At 38.5% G+C, this 15,882-nt stretch overlaps 2 protein-coding genes across 3 annotated transcripts; one reads left to right on the top strand and one right to left on the bottom strand.

Moving 5' to 3' along the window:
• Positions 1-4,301: 4,301 nt before the first annotated feature.
• On the top strand, positions 4,302-12,447 carry UGP3 (UDP-glucose pyrophosphorylase 3). The gene is made up of 17 exons (XM_048086288.2): positions 4,302-5,113; positions 5,414-5,594; positions 5,679-5,828; positions 5,940-6,101; positions 6,197-6,369; positions 6,432-6,498; positions 6,977-7,143; positions 7,783-7,941; positions 8,737-8,828; positions 9,159-9,253; positions 9,606-9,683; positions 9,809-9,904; positions 10,121-10,195; positions 10,266-10,357; positions 10,442-10,604; positions 11,362-11,422; positions 12,065-12,447. The coding sequence occupies exons 1-17, from the start codon at positions 4,464-4,466 to the stop codon at positions 12,175-12,177; spliced, it is 2,574 nt and encodes an 857-aa protein (XP_047942245.1). The 5' UTR covers positions 4,302-4,463; the 3' UTR covers positions 12,178-12,447.
• Positions 12,448-13,105: 658 nt separating this feature from the next.
• Positions 13,106-15,338, bottom strand: LOC125187680 (U-box domain-containing protein 1-like). 2 transcript variants are annotated; one of them, XM_048084305.2, is made up of 2 exons: positions 13,643-15,338; positions 13,437-13,584 (listed from the first exon to the last, which is right to left on the bottom strand). In XM_048084305.2, exons 1-2 carry the CDS (start codon positions 15,305-15,307, stop codon positions 13,564-13,566), a joined length of 1,686 nt encoding a protein of 561 aa, XP_047940262.1. In that variant the 5' UTR covers positions 15,308-15,338; the 3' UTR covers positions 13,437-13,563. The 2 variants fall into 2 exon arrangements, with proteins under 2 accessions (XP_047940261.1, XP_047940262.1); XM_048084304.2 differs by having other exon boundaries at positions 13,106-15,338.
• Positions 15,339-15,882: the final 544 nt, after the last annotated feature.

Genomic DNA, 15,882 nt, shown 5'->3' on the forward strand with positions numbered 1-15,882 from the left:
TTTGTGTATGTAAAAGAACACATACATATCTTCTTTTCTTCCCTTGTTTTTCAATCCTCTGCATCGGGACCAAGTTTCCTCGCCACATTGCTTGATCACTCATGACATTGTCCTATCCAACACCGCTCCGCTGCCTCTGCACTCTGCCCATAAAGTTGACAGAAATTTTTTTCTGGAGCCGCAGCCAAAGGAGTATTTATGCATTTTGATGTGGACGGCAGTGTATTTATATTGCCGACGCAAAAAGTTGGAGTTGATGCTGAAAATATATTTACCCAACACGCAATATATATTGTAAATTTACAACTAAATTAAAATAATAAAAATGCCCGATATTTGCAACTCAATGGTTGTTGATTTTTGTATTTCGTTTTTACCTTCATTATCCATGCTCTAGCAATGGTCCCTCTCTCCGTTTTGAGTCAACAATGTAGTTGGATTAGGAATTACAACAACTATTAGTACACTACACATCGCTAGGGTTAGGTAATTCAACAATTAGCACACCTCGTGTGATGCATGGAGCCATGGAGGATAACATATACTCCCTCCGCCCATATCGAGATATGCCACTTTTTTTTTTTTATATATAAAATGTCATATTTCCTTTTTTTAGAAAAAAGGTTCTCACCTATATTAATATAAATATACTCTTATTATTTTATCTCTATACTTAACATATAAAACAATACTCTCTCCTCCTGTGAATATGAGTTTCATTTTTCATTTCTTTCAGACACGGGTTTTAAGAAGTGTTAAGAAAAGTGGTTCGAAAGAAAGTGAGTTGAATATGAGTCACACTTTTTTATACTCTATCCGTCTCCTAAAAATAGGAACTTTTAAAAGAGCATGAGTTTTAATGCAAAGTTAGTAAAGTAAGAGAGAAATAGAAATAAAAGTGTGCTAGTGAAAAATGGGCCTCTCCTTATTAGAGAGAGAAATTTCTTAAAATAGAAAGTTTATGTTTTTAAAGTTGAACCAAAAAATGAAAGAGTTTCTATTTTTTGGGAGATGTAGTATCAGTTTTAAATTATATACGAGTGGAATGTGAAGCCTCATTAACATTAATAAAATACTAATGAACCAAGTCTCCTATTCCCAAATGTATCAAAATGATAAAATGAGAATCTTAATTGTGGATAGAGGGAGTATCTCTTAAAATTCCATGTCATCGTCCAAATATGACATCGACTGAGGGCATATACTAGTACTCTATTTTTTAAACCATGTGTAACCACAAATGATATCATCGCGTAGGTAGAAAAGAAAAGTACTCCACTTAATGAAATAATATATCATTACCAACACCACTTAATGAATCAATATATTGCTATAACGCATGCATAATCGATTTTCAAAAGATTAGACCTATCTCCAGGAATATTATAAAATTTAATATGCAGTACGAATAATATCTCCAATAGTACCTCATTATAAAATTTAATATTTGATTAGTTATTAATTAATGGACTAGCCAATATGCTAGCCCATATTAGTATATATTACAAGTTAATATTATAATTAGAAAAAGTTAATCTAGGAGTATTGTTTAATTAAAAATAGACGTTAACTGTTTTGTTATTTTCTTAAATAGAGAATTCAGTTTTGTTTTGATTTGTGAATATAAACCTGTGGACGACATTAGTTAAATTAATACTATAGGTACATAATTCAATATTAAGAAATGTTTATTTTAAAAAATTTTAAATTATGTAATTTTTTATTTAATACAATAATAGATATATAGTTATATTAATTAATTAATATTATTATATTATTTAATTTAAGTTAAATTATTGGGAGTGTTATTGGATTAGTGTGTAATTTAGATAAAAATATAAAAGTATAATTGAAAAGAATAAAAAGTAAGTGAATGGGAAGTCTTTCGAGTTTGAGTTTAGTATAAATGGAGGAGTAAAATCATACTAAAATGAGTTTAAGTTTGTATAAAGGTTGGAGATGATATATTAATATTATTAGTAGATGTGATTAGATATAAATATAATAAAATTATACATATAGTCAAGTTTTAAATGCCTATAACAATTACGTAACAATTGCATTAGAGCATCTCCAATGCCGGCTAGCCGATTCGCGTCGCTAGCCGAACCATTGGAGCAGGTCAGCGCCGAATCGGCGAAAAAACCGGCGTAGGCTGGCCGATTGCGTGGCGCTGGCCGCCATTGTGGCGGCCCGATCGGCCAGCGCCGAATTTCGATTTTTTTTTATTTAAAAAAACCTATATAAACGCGATTTTAGTTTCATTTTCATTTGCACCACTTGTTTTAACGAGTTTTCTCTCTCTCTAACTTTCTGTACAAGAGCATCATCGAGCGATGAGTAACGCGGGTGGTAGCAGTGGTGGTAGTGGTGGGGATGCTGAGGAGTACGAATGGAGGATGAACGAGGCTATGGAGGCCTACATGAACCGCGAGATGGAGCGGTACATGCGTAGGGTGGAACAGCAGGTGATACCTCGCCCTCCACGGGTTGTCCACCGCCGAGCAGTGATTGATCGGGATCACGTAGCTGCACATCAGCGGCTGTATGACGACTACTTTTCAGAGAACCCGCGGTTTCCCGCAAACATGTTCGGGCGGCGTTTTAGAATGCGCAGGGAGTTGTTTATGCGTATCGTTGACGCTTTGGAGCGTCGATATCTGTGTTTCCGCTTCAGGCACGATGCGGTTGGCAGACCCGGCCACACCCCTATTCAAAAGTGCACGGCGACAATCAGGCAGTTGGCGTACGGAGGCGCGGCAGACATGTGGGATGAGTACCTTCACATCGGTGAGTCGACAGCCCTGGAATGTCTGAAGTATTTCTGTGAGGGCGTGATAAACATTTTCGGTGAGCAGTACCTTCGAAGCCCTACTCCCCAAGATTGTCAACATTTGATGCAGATGCACGAGGAGCAGCATGGGTTCCCTGGGATGTTAGGCAGCATAGATTGTATGCATTGGGAGTGGAAGAACTGTTCGACTGCCTGGAAGGGGGCCTACACGACCGGCTACAAGTCAAAGAATCCCACGATGATCCTCGAGGCCGTAGCTGATTACCGGTTGTGGATCTGGCATGCATATTTTGGGGTAGTCGGGTCGAACAACGACCTCAACTCGTCGCCCCTATTCAACGAGAAGTGTCAGGGCATCGGTCCAGCCGTCTCATTTGTGGCCAACGACAACCGGCATGATATGGGCTACTACTTGACGGATGAGATATACCCTAGGTGGCCTGTCTTTGTGAAGACGATTAGACACGCAAGTGATGAAAGGAAGGCCTACTTTGCGGAAAGGCAGGAGTCGCGCGCAAGGACGTGGAGCGCGCATTTGGTGTGCTCCAGTCTCGATGGGCGGCAATTAAGGGTCCAACGCGTTTGTGGGATGTTAGATGCGTTTTCCAAATAATGTACGCCTGCATTATCATGCACAACATGATCGTCGAAGACAAAAGCATACAACTGACTAGTTGGGCCAATGACGATGAAGCCGGTCCAAGCCACGGAACGGCCACCCCTAGCGTACGACGTGGGGTACCTCTCGATGAAGCCGGCCGCCTCAAGGAATATGCCGACATGCGCAAAGTGGAAGCTCATATTCAACTCCAAAAGGATATAATTGAAGAGTTGTGGTCACGGAGGACTGCACGCCGATAGTTTTTTTTTCTTTATTATGTAATTTTTTTTTATCTATGTACCTTTTTTTAATGCAATTAATGAATTTTCCCGTATATGTCTCGTAAATTTAATTCCGTAATTTAATCGTAATTTTAATTCCATAAATGTAGTATATTTTGAATTATTTTTAATGCGGTTGGCCTATGGCTGGCCTAAATCTGATGTGGCAGGTGGATTTTTAGTACTGCTGACGTGGCAGGGAGAGAGAGTGGCTGACCTATGGCTGGTCTATTTGCATTGGAGATGCTCTTAACATATCGTCTAAGACTTGGCCGACTTCAACAGGAGCAGATCAAGCAACATTAGAATTTTTTTTAACATCACTCACCGTCCAATTGCTGAAGCAGTAATTTTTTTTATAAATATGTAGAGTAATTTTCTTTTTTATAATTTTCATAATTCCATTTTTAATTGAAATCGGAAATAATACTCCATAATAGTACCATAAATAATGCAAGTATTTAAAATTAAGTGATTTTGATCGGTGTTTGGAAATTTAACTACTACTATCTTCTGTTGGGAAAACAATAAATGAAAAGTAAAAAGAAAAGCGTCAAATGGTGAGAATACGGGCAGCCAATGAGAACCATGAACATGATATCAGGATTTCTCGTCACAATTCCCTTTCCTTCTTCACTCTGCGCGAGTTTATTCGAATTCAATATTAGTATATGCTTCCCGCATCTTCGTCTTATCCGAGCTAAACAATCATCGTTTTCCCCTTCAAAAACACACTCACTCACACACAATCCAATACCAATTCTCCCTCTTTCTCTCTCTCTCTGCAATGGCACGAACCAATTATTCAGTTCTGCCAAACAATAATCCACTCTGCACCTTCAATTCAAGGCCTTCTAACTCCTTCTTCTTCTCCAACAAGTATACTTCTCTCCACTCCAACTATTTCCTTTCTTCTTCGAATCACTTGCATTTACTCACACACTCATCATCCGCCCCTATCCCGCGCGTTTCCACCGCGCCGGTAGAGCACGCGCCTCCGCCGGACCTTAGTTTCCACCAGGAAATCGCGAGGTTGAAGAGGCTCAGGGAGTCCTTATCTGGCTGCCGCACCTTCACCGACAAGCTCAGGGTGATCGACTCGGATTCTAGGGTCAAGTCCTTTCTCCAATCGTGGAGGATTCACTTTGCAGGGGTGAATTTGAGTGATCGTGAATTGTTTCTGCTTAAATGTGTGGCGGCGGCGGGGCAGGAGCATGTGTTGGCTGAGTTTGAGAGCGGAGAGATTCAAATGGGGATGACTTCTCTCAAAAGCGCGCTTTATGGATTGGCGGAGATGATTGAGAATTGGGATGGGAATGGGAACGGCGGGGTTGGAAGTCAACGTGTGGGCCAAGAAAAGAGAGCGGCGTTGAGGTCTCTGCTGAAGATGCTTGGTGAAGTCGAGCAGTTCTATGATTGTATTGGTGGAATAATCGGGTTAGTACTTGTGATCATTAGTTTTATTTGGAAGCTTTGATAATGCAATCTATGTTTCTTTCAACTCTGCAATCGCTCGGATCAACAAATATGGTAAATAAAAAAGAGGATTATAGCTTTGGTTTCTCCACTGTTTTATTGTGGCAATTAAATCCTTAGGGTCAAACAAGGAATATAGTTATGTTTCTAGTTTGTAAAATTGTGCCTACCAACTTTTCATTTTGATGTTTTAAAGAAATTCCATTTCATATCAAATTTACCAATGTAGATGTTACTCCTAAGCACATGTTCCCATTTTAGATATCAGATTTCAGTGTTAGAGCTGCTTGCTCAATCTACTCAGGAAGGGCATACCACCCATTGGAATGGCCAAACAGCTATGTCGTTGAGACGTCAATTTGTGGAAATTCATCCGCCCTCTGTTCTTGATCTTTCTGAAAACACTGAATATGCATCTCAAGCTGCTTTTTGGGGGATTGAGGTCAGATCATTATATTTTTCTTTTCAAGGGGGATAAATTTCTGGATTTTGTTTCTTTGGTTTTACATTTTTAACCCATTTCCAGGGTTTGCCTGACTTGGGAGAAATTTATCCTCTAGGAGGGTCGGCAGATAGGCTTGGCCTGGTGGACCCTGAAACTGGTGAATGTCTTCCTGCTGCAATGCTTCCTTACTGTGGGAGAACTTTGTTGGAAGGCCTTATAAGAGATCTTCAGGTATGCTGGCTCAATATATCAACCACATATAATTCTATTTGTGAATCACAATGGTCCAAAGGGATGAAAAATACATCGATTGTGTTTAATTGGAAATTTCTATTCTGCAAGGCTAGAGAGTTCTTGTACTTCAAGTTGTATAAGAAACAATGCATCACTCCTGTTGCAATTATGACAAGCTCTGCAAAAAACAACCATGAACACATTACTAATCTTTGTGAAAGGCATGGATGGTTTGGACGGGGAAGCTCGAATTTTCAACTCTTTGAACAGGTTTTAATTTGGCGCTAAAATGTTTCTGATATTCATACTTATTAAATAAATTTCTTTATTAGTAGAAATGTTATGTTATTTGTTGTTCATTGTAGCCACTTGTTCCCACTATTGCTGCTGAAGATGGTCATTGGATTGTCAAAAGACCTCTTGAGCCCGTATGTAAACCTGGAGGTCATGGTGTGATATGGAAATTGGCCCACTATAAAGGGGTTTTTAAATGGTTTCGGAGTCATGCAAGGAAAGGAGTTACTGTTAGACAAATCAGGTCAGTTCATTCTTATTTATTTTCTTTTTATTGGAGAATGTACTAATATTGGGGTTTTACAGTAATGTTGTAGCTGCTACGGATATAACTCTATTGGCTTTGGCTGGAATTGGTTTGCACCATGGAAAGGCAAGAACATGAATTCTAACCGTGGTCTACTTCATGAGTCCCTTAAATGTAGTTGAATTATGTTAAGGTTTGTCGCTAACAGTGGGTTTGGTGAGTGAGTGAAACATAAAAGAGTGCCATGTACCTTTACTTAGTTCCTTAGACAGAATAAATCATAAAATATGCAACTAAATTATGGATTATATTCATCTTATTATATTTCTATGGACTCTATTTGTCTTTCATACATAGCTGTATGATGAGTTGCTTATTAATCACTACCAGTATATAACAAAAATGGTGGCTGTGATCTTCATCATCCGCCGTTGAATGACGGGGTACACTTTTAGGGCTGGGTTCTTGTTGCACAACATATGCTGCATGAATCTTTGGTCTTCTCTTTGTGCGTATATGTGATCAAATTTGTCAATAGCAAAGCTAGGAAGAAGCCGGATACCCTTTACAGCTCAGTATTTTAGATGAATTTCTGTCTTTTCAGAAATTGGGATTTGCCTCGTGTAAACGAAATCCTGGGGCAACAGAAGGCATCAATGTCCTAATTGAGAAGAAGAACTTAGATGATAAATGGGCTTATGGTTTCTCATGTATTGAATACACGGAGTTCGAAAAATTTGGAATCAGTGTCGATCCCCATTCTTCCGGAAGGTACTTTCTCTTCTTCATGCTATTTCATTTTCTGTTATTTCAACCACGAACCGCCTTATCTTTTGTCATGATCAACAATTAAAGCTGCAAGTTTTTATCAATTTTGCCTTTGGACGTAATTTGTATGACTTTAAAGCCACTGATTGACCATTTCAGATGATCTGTAGAATGTAATTAGCATCCTATCTATGATTGCACTGTGTAATTTAGGACTGCAGAATGTAATTATTGTGAATTTGTATGCACCGTCAGTAGGATAAAAGGCCATGGATATGCACATCCACATCCATTAGCCTATATTGCTTGTCATGGATCATGATGGCGTCCTCGGAATATTACCTGTGAACTATATAGTTTCAAAAGCTGATTGACCGTCAGGCCTTCTGTGGATTATATTTTATATACCAAAAGTTCTCCTTCAATCCAATTCCTAAGTATATTTCTTTTCCTTAAGGAAATGCTTTGCTGCTTGTTAATTACCTAGTTACTCTGCCTGGAACTCATTTTTGCAATAGCGAACCCAAGAAATACTCTCACTCACTAGCCATGATCTCTCATGCTCGCTTTTTTTTTAAATGTCAAAACTTCCATATTTTTCTTGAACAGAATTCTAATTTGCATTGTCTTCCTTGTGTGAAGTTTACAGGCAGAGTTCCCTGCCAACACAAATATACTTTATGTGGATTTAGCTTCTGCAGAGCTTATTGGATCAAGTACAGACGAGAGAAGTTTGCCGGGGATGGTGCTTAATATTAAAAAATCAATCACATATATGGATCAATTTGGAATCAAACACTGGTAAAGCCTAGGAATCTTCACTCAAGTTAAGCTACTTATGATTTAATCTACACCATGACATGGCTGTCAATTCAACATTTGTTATAATATTGTCTCAATACTTTCCGCTGATGTTTATGATTCTACCTGGGATATATATTAATAAAACACTGAATATCACGGAGAAAATTCTGAAGATGAATGGGGTGCTACAGTGATTTCGTTCCCTAATATTTTGACATTAAAAGATGGACTATTTTCTTATGCTTTATATAGGTCCTTAAAAATATATGATACCCCTCTTCGTGTAAGTAGAAGATCTGCTTAAAGTTTATTCAGAAATTTTAATATGTGTCCATGAACTCTAAATGAAAACATTGAAAAATGTCATATATATGAGAAGTTTTAAGTAGAGAAAAAGAAATCATGAAGTTCATCACAGTCAGGTCATAAATACTGGTAGAACTTGAAACTGGATTGAAACATTTTGGTTTAGTCCAGGCTAAAAGCTGCTGGAAGATGTACACAATATATGCATTATAACAATGAAATCAGCTATCAACTAGGTTTTCATTTTAATAACCTTTTCTCATGTAATCTCTTATTAATTAAAGTTGACTGTGTCTGTGGATCACGATTTCACTTGTCTGAAAATAAGATTTTAACAATTGAAACAGCCAGTAATAATGAAGTATTCTGGGGAGTTGTTATAGGCCATAGCTTCATATAACATATGATCTGTGTTATTTTATCATGTCTTTTGATATGCATAGTGATAATTCACTGAAGTGTTCTTCATGTTTTGATATGTGGTAGTGTCCCCGGAGGCCGTCTGGAATGTACAATGCAAAATATTGCTGATCATTTCACCAACAGATATTCTTCTCGATGTTATAAAGGTGTTGAAGGTCTGGTCGTATGTACAGTGCATTGCAAGTTCTTTAGGAATTTTTGTACTCCCTCCGTCCCGGAGTATTAGACTCACTTCTTTTGGGCACATGATTTAAGGAATTGATATTTAAATAGTTAAAGTGGAGAGAGTAAAGTATGAGAGAGGGAAAAAGTAGGGGAGAGAAGAGAGAAAAAAGTAGGTGGGGAATAAAATAAGATAGATGCTTTTTGCTAAAAAAGGTAATGAGTCTAATATGTTGGGACATCCCAAAGAGGAAAGTTGGTCTAATACCTTGGGACGGAGGGAGTATGAATTTTGTGCTGACCATGAAAATTATTATTTTCAGATGATCTTGATACCTTCATTGTATACAATGAAAGAAGAAAGGTCACATCTTCTGCTAAGAAGAAAAGGCGCCATACTGATAAGTCTCTGCACCAGGTCCAAATTGATGAACTTTTTAGTACTTATCCTTTTGATGATAGATTTTTTTTATGATTTTTTTCACAAACGAGGTCATGCTTGCTTTTATTGTTTATTAAAAATGCCAATACGAAAACTTTCTCTTAATAGTTTTCCATGATCCTGGCTTACTATGTCTTCTTAAATGTAATATGTGTGTTTTGTATAGCAGTCATATTTGTGCACTTTTGTCTCTGCTATAAATTCAAATCAGCATGCAATGAGCTCGTTTGTCAAAAAAAAAAACTGCTTATTGAGTGGTCATGATAAATTTATTTATTTATATTTCACTATAAGCTTAAAGCACTCTTACACCAACTTGTTATATCAGACTCCAGATGGTGCACTATTGGACATGATGCGAAATGCTTATGATTTACTTTCTCGGTGTGGGGTAACAATTCCTGAGGTAAATTTGATATTTCTTTCAACATTAATGATATATCTGATCAATTTTATCGAACCATCATTTCTTCCACGTTATTTTGTATACTTGAGCTTCATTCTATTTATATAATATTTCCTGTTTTGCAGGTAGAAGATAATGAAATGTATGTTAATTGTGGACCACCATATCTTATCCTTCTTCATCCTGCTCTTGGGCCCCTTTGGGAAATCATCAGTCAAAAGGTTCTAAATTCATGATAATGCTATTAGGACTATCTCTCTTCATCCTGCTAAATTAATATTAATCTGGGCTCCTTTTCAATCTAAATCAACCCTGATCATGGGCCCCTTTTCTGATAAAACTATTGTATTTATGCATGTATTTATTTATTTTTTCATCTTGAGCATATTTGGAATCAGAAAAGTGAACCACTGTTCTGTCTGCTTTCTTTTTGCCAGTTTGTGGGTGGTTCAATAGCCAAGGGTTCTGAGTTGCAAATTGAGGTTGCTGAGTTTCTATGGAGAAATGTTCAGGTTCTAAACTTGCTAGCATATAGTTTCTTCATTAGTTTACCCTTTTACTGATGTCTCTCACTTAATGCAGCTTGATGGAAGTTTGGTCGTTTTAGCTGAAAATATTGTGGGCTCAACTAAAACCAATGAAATAGGTGAAGCTCTATTACAATATGGAAGGAGGTATTATATGCCCAATTTTAATGAACTACGGAGATGAATACGAAAGGTTCTAGATTTTACTAAAATGAAGTTTCATTAATCCAGGTGTGCTAGGTGCAAGCTAGAGAATGTAAAAGTCCTGAATGATGGAATAAATTGGAATTCAGGAGATAACTCATACTGGAAGCATGATTTGCAGCGGTTTGAGGCTTTAAAAGTAATACTGCATGGAAATGCTGAATTCGAAGCAAAGGATGTTGTAATACAGGTGAGTTTGGCAGTTCCATTTCTAATATTTGACATAGGTACCTTATCCTTCTCTTAGAAGCAATTTTACATGCATTACATAAATGCATTTGACATTCTAGATCCTAAAGCAATATCATCGCTAGAAGAAAAGAATCTTAGGTATATATGGAATGTTTTTTGAGTAATGGAAAATAAAGGATCATTAAGGTTTCATGTCGTTGGTGGTATTTGGCACTCATGAGAGCTGTACGATTCGAATATGAAATGGACCGACACATAGTCTATTTTGGGACTGTTAAATCAACGGTAGAAACATTGATGTTGGGGAAAACTTTCAAAGAAGCATCTATATATACACAAACACTTCCCCTCAACTCAATCTGGAGCATTGATATTAATCATACGTAGCTAGTAACAAAGATAGTCAACCCTCACTAGTTACTACACTGAAAGCTTTAGTGAGGATGAGAAATATAAATGCCCTTGTTGTAATAAGAAGCAACACGGTAAAAGAAGAAGAGCTTCTTGAATTCTTCTCTATTGTAGATATCATATAAGACTCTAAGTGGTCTTATTCTCTGCATAATGTTATATCTCAAATAATTTAATTAAAATTAGTGGGCTTCTAACTTTTTGTGCTTTTCACTTCTGATCCCAAAGATCAGCCAAGGCAGGGTTTATAGCATATTACCATGACTAAGTCTTTGTGTATTCCCTCCAGAAAATGCTTAGCGAATAGATCCATAGAATCTCAACTTTTCTTATCTCCTATGCAGGGAAATTATACTTTTGATGTCCCAGATGGCCACAAATTGGAGATTTCCCAAGGAGTTTCAGGTTAATGTTGGATATAGCTGCTGTACACGATTTCTTTTTTTTTTGAAGCCTTCATAAATCAATGGTTTGGCATCCATTTTTCAACTATTTGTGCAAAAACCACTTGCTTCTGATTCTCATCCACAATACTACTCAAAGTACAACTTCTGATATCATCTTTAGTTCATTACTATCTGAAATCAATTGGAACTAACATAGTATGACATTAGGTTTCAGTAGAAGCCTTACTGTCAGTGCGAAATCTGCATATCAAACTCTTTTCTCCCAATGTTGCTTGGTCTCTGGTTACGTGTCTTTATCAAGCATGGTAGAGATTCTTAAGTTTGTCCTTAAGTCTAGTATGAGATGGGATTCATGCGTGGAACTCTATGGTATATGCAGTACTTCTAAAATGGCAAGGCATATGCTTGTGTTGGAATGGTACAGCAATGATAGACTAAGTTAAGTCAGAAAGAATAGACTGTTTTAAGGGAATTCATTCAGTACACAAGACACGTACGTATATTTTATCATATATTGAGTGTGTAGATTAATATGGATGTCTGTGTATGCCGAACATGTTTTGCATGACTTATCTAGTGAAATGTTTTGCATGTTAAACACGTTACTAATTGTAGTATATCATTTGAAATCCCAATTCAGGTTTAGATATTCAGTTGAAGCCTATTGAGGCAGAGTTGATGGAGAGTGGAACTTGGTTTTGGAACTACAAAACAAGGGGGAGACGCATTGAACTGGAATTGATAGAGTTATAAGATAATCCTTCCACATCTTGCAACATGTGAATTATTGTTCACTGATAAATGCAATGGTTTCCTGTGGCTGCTCCACCTTGCTGCTTGGTTGAACACAAGTTGAACCTGTTTGAGATCCTGTCCTTTTGTAATATTGTATTGACTGAGCATTTGTATGATTATTAGGGTGATAGCTCCTGATGTAATTTATATGTATATCTTGTAAAGAACGTTCAACTGGTATAGTTGTTTTCGTTTCTTCCTGATCTCCCTCAGAAGAAATGTATTCTAGATCCTTGCTTATATGGTTTGTTTGCTAATTTGTGATTGTTCAGTGTTGTTACTAGATAATTTTCTATTTTAAGATTTGATTTGCTTATACTATTAGGAAAGGAGAAATGACCATCACCTCCTGAATGCAATTCTTGTTTAACCATCAACAAGACTCCCAGCTTCATTTCTTAAATAAACAAGATAGCTACACAAAATTAATGTACTTCTTCCTGCTGCTCCTATTTGTACCTATTCCATTACTTTTCTAATTCTGGTTTTAACTGATTCAAGCTCTTTACCTTGCGACTCATTAATCTAATATGGTTATTCATTTTTTAAGTATGCAGATTAGTTGCGCTTGAAACTTTGACAATGACAGGTAGGTGTGTTGTTGGGTTTGCAGCTCATTTCTTGCACTGAAATTGGTGTGATCTTCATGTTGGGTTGTGATGTTAGGTTTCAACTTGTAAGAGTTTAGTCCTACTTATATATAGCTCAACTCATTGTACTGTAAGTCGCAATATATCAGTAGAAATTCTCCAGTGGAAAATACTTGACTTGTCTGAATGTAGCCACATTGTGATGAACTGGGTAAACAATTCGTTGAGTTCAGTTTTCGTTTTTCAATTTTTGTTTTATTGCTAACACTTTATCACATTTGTTTCAGATATTTGGATGCAAAATACAAAGTAAGGTATTGCTTATGTAATAGAAATAATCTGTATGTCGGTGCTGTGTACAGATTTACAGAAGATATTGATCAATGGGGTATAACAGGGTTTAGGGACAAGAAGTTGAAGAATAAATTGAAGACTATTTAACATCCAACATGAAGTGGGATTTAAAAGCAGCATCTGTTGAGTATTCTAAGCAGTGCATCAGCTTTTCGTCGAGCTTTCAATGAGCCATCTGCTGTTAGTCTCTGAAGAGAAGGAATGCTGTATGGATTCATCAACAGTCTTGGTGCAACTTCCTCTCCCCCATCTTTACAGAGTCCAAGTAGAAGGGTGATTGCATTCTCCTTCCCCCTGGAAGACCCGAACCTCAAAAGATCGATAAGAAGGGGCACAAGATCACGGCTCCTCCGTATCTCTTCCAGTCCTTGAGCACATCCCAAGAGAAGGGAAAGCACTGCTAGAGCATCATCTGTGATACCTGCCTTATCATCTGTCAGCAGCTCAATAAGCAACGGAACTGCGCCCGAAATTATTACCTTGCCTCTGTTAGCATTGAAGAGTGCAAGGTTGAAGAGCGCTGTTGCAGCATCGCGTTTTCCTGCAGCTGTTCCTTCCCCTAGGAGCCGCACCAATGCTGGAATAACTCGTGGGTGAGCACCAATTATTGCTTTATGCTCACCTATTATTGACAGACTGAAAATTGTTGCTGCTGCATTCTCTTTCGCTTCCATTGTGTTTCCTGATTGCAGAACTTCCACTATGCTGTCAATCGCTCCAGCAGCCATGATGAGCATTTTGTTGTTCTCGTGTATGGAGAGGTTGAGCAATGCAGTCACCGCATTTTCCTGGATTCTCGAATCAGGTGAACCTAGAAGAGTGACCAGAAATGGAATAGCTCCTGCCTCAGCAATTATACTGCGGTTGTCCATTCCAGTTTTAGCAAGCAACCGGAGCTCGTACGCTGCCTGCCTTTGGATATCCCGCGATCCCGTTGCTAGTTTCCCTACTAGAAACTCAGCCGTCATCTTTACAGCATCTGCAGCAGCTTTAGTTACAGAGATATGATCAACAGCAGTCTCACTAGACCTTCTCTTGCTACTACTTCTTTCCACCTCTGATGCAGCAGTTGGGATCATGTTCTCTTGGCACCATTGCTGGATCAAGCTTCTCAATGCGTAGTTCGGTATCAGAGCCATGTGGATCAGCCTCTGCCCGCTCTTTGGGCACGTGTGGTGACCGGAATTGATCCACTGTGCAATCGAACTCCGGTCATAAGTATGCCCCGATGCCACGATCACAGGATCATTCATCAAGTCAAGCGAGATCGGGCAGCGGAACTCATCAGGTACGCTCACTGCCATAAAACTAGAAAACGACTGGTCTTGGCGATTGCTTGTGGGCACCTTACGCTTCTTCAAATCCACGTGAGCTCTCGAGTTCTCTTCCACACTAGTTTTCGACATTGATATCAAGGAGATGAGACTGTTGATATTAGAAACCACTACAAGCCCACCTGTCCCTGCTTGCTTCTCTGCTTCTGCCTCTAGTTTTGACACCTCTTGTGCAATCTGTTCTGGGCTATTCACACCCATGCTGCGCAAACTGTCTCTGACTCTGACTAGATCAACGAATCCCTTGCTCTTCCGGCTCCCCTCGTTGTTTGCGACTGCAGCTCGGATGAGGTGATCCCTTGTTTCAGCCTCCACATGGTCCACATACAGCTGGGCTCTCGTTGCCTGCTTGTGGAGAAGCTCAACCTGCTCCTTGGTATCCGCGCTCAAATCGAGCAAGCTGAGAGGCAGGATATCAAGCGCCCTCGCCATCTCCTTCACCAAGGTATAGAACTGATTGGAGATGCTCTCAGTTTGCATGAGATTCCACAAGAGGCTGCCCTGTACTGAGCTCTCAATCAGAATCTTGGCTCTCCGAATAACGGAGTAGAGCTCGGTGAGGCACAGCACTGAAGAGGGTGGGAGTGGCTGCTTCTGCACTTGTTCTTGGATCTCCTCAAACAACGAGGACAGTAGACTTATCCTTCTCATCATCGCAGAGATGTTCTTTCTCTGCAGGAAAGGAGCCTTCTCGATCGATGCCACGTCATCTGAGACGAGGATCAGCGACTCCAGCAGCGTTGCGGCCGGAAGAAACCCTGAGGAGACCATCAGAGGAGGTTGAGCACCTTCCATGGCTGTTGCGTCCATCGGTATACGTTTCCTTTTGCATGACTTTTGCTTTGTTTGGAACAATATTGTAACTCAACTAAATCTTTATTTATCCAAATGAAATAAAATATTAGGACAGGCTCTTGATCTTTTCTGCTTGGACTGACTGAAGATGGATTATGTGAGAGGGACATTGGAATTCTTGGAGGGCTGCCATTTGGAGGGCATACCGGCCTGCAGGCTCATCTTAATTTTATATGCATATACTTTATATATTAATATTTGGCAATCCCTAACTCTTAACAATAATTCTATCCTATTAGTACAAAAGTCAACTCTGTTTTCTTGGGGACTCATTCCAATTGATCCAATGATTGGTCATTGAAATCGAAATCATGACTGGAATCATCTTCACTTGAGCTACAAGATCATTTAACCTGTTTCTCAAACAAACATCGATTTGACATCGAAATTCTTAACGATCAATGCTCGATTGAGAAAAGATTTTGTAATAGTTAAGTTAAGAGGATTGGATATTAATAATCGACTTTGTTTGTATTGGCACCCCAAGAATTGAAAATTGTTTTTCTGCTTGGTAGAAAAAATTGTTTTTC

This window comes from Salvia hispanica, chromosome 5 (genome assembly GCF_029641045.1).
Source record: "Salvia hispanica isolate PSC_SH4W2 chromosome 5, Shi_PSC_v1, whole genome shotgun sequence".
Taxonomy (NCBI): Eukaryota; Viridiplantae; Streptophyta; class Magnoliopsida; order Lamiales; family Lamiaceae; genus Salvia; species Salvia hispanica.

Excerpts from the sequence above, each read along its gene's own strand:
- UGP3 (XM_048086288.2), top strand. The coding sequence starts at position 4,464 with ATGGCACGAACCAATTATTCAGTTCTGCCAAACAATAATCCACTCTGC. Across the intron at positions 5,114-5,413 it reads TGTATTGGTGGAATAATCGG|ATATCAGATTTCAGTGTTAG; the intron begins GTTAGTACTTGT and ends TTCCCATTTTAG. Across the intron at positions 9,684-9,808 it reads GTGGGGTAACAATTCCTGAG|GTAGAAGATAATGAAATGTA; the intron begins GTAAATTTGATA and ends CCTGTTTTGCAG.
- LOC125187680 (XM_048084304.2), bottom strand. The coding sequence starts at position 15,307 with ATGGACGCAACAGCCATGGAAGGTGCTCAACCTCCTCTGATGGTCTCC.